The 3,814-nt window shown below is 55.0% G+C and overlaps 2 protein-coding genes across 2 annotated transcripts; one reads left to right on the top strand and one right to left on the bottom strand.

The window, feature by feature from the left end:
* Positions 1-6: 6 nt before the first annotated feature.
* On the bottom strand, positions 7-736 carry LOC113205914 (uncharacterized; the record flags this gene model as incomplete). The annotated part of the gene is made up of 2 exons (XM_026421711.2): positions 538-736; positions 7-410 (listed from the first exon to the last, which is right to left on the bottom strand). Coding segments are annotated over exons 1-2 (482 nt in total), but the record flags the coding sequence as incomplete, so codon positions are not given.
* Positions 737-2,938: 2,202 nt separating this feature from the next.
* Positions 2,939-3,750, top strand: LOC127751802 (synaptic vesicle glycoprotein 2A-like). Its single transcript, XM_052275881.1, has 3 exons — positions 2,939-3,117; positions 3,218-3,298; positions 3,393-3,750. The coding sequence occupies exons 1-3, from the start codon at positions 3,051-3,053 to the stop codon at positions 3,719-3,721; spliced, it is 477 nt and encodes a 158-aa protein (XP_052131841.1). The 5' UTR covers positions 2,939-3,050; the 3' UTR covers positions 3,722-3,750.
* The last annotated feature ends 64 nt before the right edge of the window (positions 3,751-3,814 follow it).

The following is a 3,814-nucleotide window of genomic DNA, read 5'->3' as shown; positions in this document are numbered from 1 at the left end:
AAGCGCTGCTCGAAAGCGGGCTGGGCTACCTGCTGCACGGCAAAGCGCTGCTCAAAAGCGGGCTGGGCCACCTGCTGCACGGCAAAGCGCTGCTCAAAGGCAGGCTGCTGCTGGACGATGAACCTCTGTTCAACAGGGGGAGCCGCGATCGTGGAGATCAGCGGGGCGCTCTGGAAGGTCTTGGTAGTGATCGTCTTCTTGGTGAGGATAGGCTGCTGAGAAGTCAGGAAGGTGGTTTGGGGGGCGAAAGAAGAGATCAGGGGTCCGGACTGGAACGTTTTCTTGGTGACGATGGGCTGGGAGGACTGGAAGGAGGTCCTCTTCAGGCCGCTCGAGCTGCCGAGGGTAGAGAAGTGGAAGGTGTCATCGTGGTAGTCGGCAACGGCCACGGCCACGAGGGCGGCGAGGACCTGCAAGGTAGAGGGCGAATCGTATGAGAAAACAGTGATATGCGAAGCCAAGCGGACTCTGAAGTTGAGGTGCTGGGTGCTCTTCTTCGAGTTAGTCGGGCACAAGTAGTGCGCCAGGGTCACTTACCAGGAATCTCATGGTTAGTTGGTTGTTCTGGATCGTCAGCTGACCTGAGAGTGCCAAACCTGTCGCCGTCGCGACCATTTATACGGATCGCCACCCCAGTCGACGATCGCCGGGCTCCAAAAACAGACCAAAACCCCTAGATCTAGGATTCGGTAGAGGTGGTCGAGTAACCCGGAGATGCGCCCCAAAAAAGATGTCTTTGAATCGGCAAGTATTACGACTAAAAAGAGTCCTGCGACACTTGGAAATGTCTGGAGGTGGTGCCGTGGTATCCTCAAGGCTACTCTGCAAAGTGAGATAACAGGTGGATGATACGAAGTGCAGTAGTAAATTTTACAACAGACATGGTCTCCCCAAGTTATTCATGTATAACTTTTAAAATAAAACTCAAATTGTACAAAGTTCTATTCGTTAAAAAATAAATGAAAATTTAAACTTATAACTTTACGGCTTTACAGTCAATCGACAAATACAGTTAGAATCCCGCATATATGTACGGTTCATTTGTAGTTCATTTGGGTGAACCAAATCGGATTAATATAAAGGGTTTGGAGGTGGGGAGGGAAGGGAGCAAGAGAAGAGAGATGCTATGCGGTGCGGAGTTGTACGGCTGCGATTAGCGCCGTTCTCTGTTGTACGCATACCGCACAGCATGCAAGCGTGAAGGCGGGTCGCCTTTTCGCTTCGGCCCGCCAAGACTCAACGCTGCATGAGAGAGCACTACTTTGAAGGACTGCTGTGCGACATCTAAAGAATTGTTTTTACTACTTACGTAGAATCCAGAAAGTACAACTGCCATATGCCGTTACCAAACTATCCAGTTCAGTCAACGGACGCCCATAGCGCCTGATCGGTAGGCAACATCTGGCATGCAGTGCACGCGTGCACCGCTGGGTGGCCTACCCTAATTATCGCAGGCGCCGAGCTCCTGGAGTTTGCGAAACGAATCTGAGAAAAAAGGGCGTACTTTCTTGCCGATCCCGTATATTGTAAGGCTGCCATCCATTCGAGGCTATTTCAACGTCTTCAAGATACTTCAAGTGTTTTCGCTACTCGCTAGACAAAAACAGTTTCAGTGAAAGTACTAGATTGTTGATTCTGAAATGCCTGGAGCTGGAGATGAAGCTAACTGCTCCTGTCAGATGTGCTCTGAGAAAAATTGCATTTATTTTCCATTGGGGGATTAATTGGACTGACACTGACGACCACCCGCACCGGTCAGCTCACCAACGGATGCACATCCGTAAACTATACGTCTTTGTTTTTTGACTCTAGTCGGGCTTCCGTTTTTTTTTGCTTCACCACTAATTAACTTGTTCACAATGCTCAGAGCTCAAAGAGCCCGTGAATTAATTCCAAGTCATTTACATCTCTCTCGCCTCTTGTTGCGGAGTCAAATGGGTGGCCTATCCTCCGGGCGCTCGCCGGTACGCGTAGTGGGACGCGACGCTCGCGACGCGAAGCGGGGGGCAGCGGAAAGGGGGGGGGGGCATGGACATGTGATGTGAAAGTACAGCATTTTGGAATCGCGTCCGTGGCGTAAGCGCCATTCCAGGCTGGCTAGACCAGGTCAGGATGATTCATGGCGTGATTTGCTTTCCACGAATGCCACTAATTTACAAACCTGTTCGCATGTTAAGCACGGGGAATCAATCACAGCGCTCATTGTCCCACGCGTAAAAGCACGCGATGCAGAAGCGCTTTAGCGGTGGTTGGGGGGGGGGGTATTCTCCTTTTGTTGTTCCCGCATAGTAGATAGGCAATCTGCTCGACAAAAAACCTCTATGTAGGCGACTAGCGGTGCCCCCCCTCTTCCCGTGCCAGCCAATTCGCACCCTATCGTCCTCTTCGCAGTTTCCGCGCCGGCGGCGGAGCGCAGATCGGACCTTTCATACCAATAGCACCAATAGACTCGCAGGCCCCGTCAGCCAATTGGACATGGCGGCGGCGCGACGGCATGCGACAGCCGGCGTGGCCGCGGGGCCCGGCAAGGACAGCTGAGCAGCGGTGCCGCGGGGGGAGGGGAGGGAGGGGGGTGAGTGTGGCGACTGTTTTGTGCTGCAGAACACAACGCGCTGACTTGAGACGCCGCGTGTCGTTCTGGCAGGCCTGCCTCGATGTAAAAAGCCCGTCCCACGCTCGTGCCCCCATTTGTGACAACATCAGCCGATCGGCCATACCCGGTCTGCGGGCAACGAAACCTGACTCGGCCACGACTGTGTGTGTGCCCAAGGGACGGAAATCCTTTCGCGGGTATTTTTTCCCTTTTGTGTGTGTGGTCTTTTGGGTACGCTACGTTAGCCAGCCTGGCCCTAGACCGACACAGCACGCCGATGCCATGCCCGTGCCCTACTCGGCGGGTAGCCCCGCACGCACGCCGCCGGCCGCTAGGACGCGCTCAGTAGTAGCCGTGGTCGCGGGGCTCAGGCGGCCGCTCGCGATCGCGACGCTCCGGGCACGCGCACGGCGTGGTGGCTCCAGCCGGACTACTGTACGCACGGGGTCGGGGATCGATGGGTCAGGACGGGGCGGCCGGGGACGGCGAGCCCGAGAGCCTGCCCCTGCGGGAGCCGCTGCTCAGTCAGTGCAAGAAATAATATTGATCATGCGTTTGTGGCCTGCACGCACAGTTTGGATTGGCTCTAGTTTCACTAACAACTGGCCTTTTTGGATTGCGCAGGCAAACAGCCACCTCCTCCAGATGGAACTGTCGTCGAGTCCGGGACCACCACGTCGTTTGAAGATGCCGTCAAACTCACAGGTGAGAAGCCGCGGTCTCGCGAAAGGGAGCGCAAAAATGTGCCACGTTTTGTTGTATTCAGTGGTGAAAACGAACTACTGTGTTTCGCACAAAGGCTTCGGCAAGTTCCACTACCTGCTCATGCTGGTGTCGGGCGTGTCCATCATGGCCGCCATCATGGAGATGATCGACGTCGGCTACGTGCTGCCCGCGGCTGAGTGCGACCTGGGCATCTCCCAGGCCGACAAGGGTGTGCTGGGCGCCATCACCTACATCGGCATCATCTGCAGCGCGCACATGTGGGGCGTGCTGGCCGACACGACGGGCCGGCGCCGCATCATGATCCGGGCGCTGCTGGCCGACGTGGTGGTGTCCGTGTGCGCCAGCATAGCGCCCAACTTCGCCACCCTGGTCGTGCTGAGATTCCTCAACGGTGTCTGGTGAGCGGAGCGACGATGTGTCGAGGATAGGGATTTTAATTTTCCGGAAGAATATGTCGTGATAGTTTTAAAGATTTTTTAAAAATCTTTAATGTTT

Source organism: Frankliniella occidentalis, unplaced genomic scaffold, assembly GCF_000697945.3.
Source record: "Frankliniella occidentalis isolate FOCC.00 unplaced genomic scaffold, Focc_3.1 Scaffold1110, whole genome shotgun sequence".
In the NCBI taxonomy this organism is placed as follows: domain Eukaryota; kingdom Metazoa; phylum Arthropoda; class Insecta; order Thysanoptera; family Thripidae; genus Frankliniella; species Frankliniella occidentalis.
Note: the sequence above shows the minus strand (reverse complement) of the source record. Positions and strands in the feature narration are given on the sequence as shown.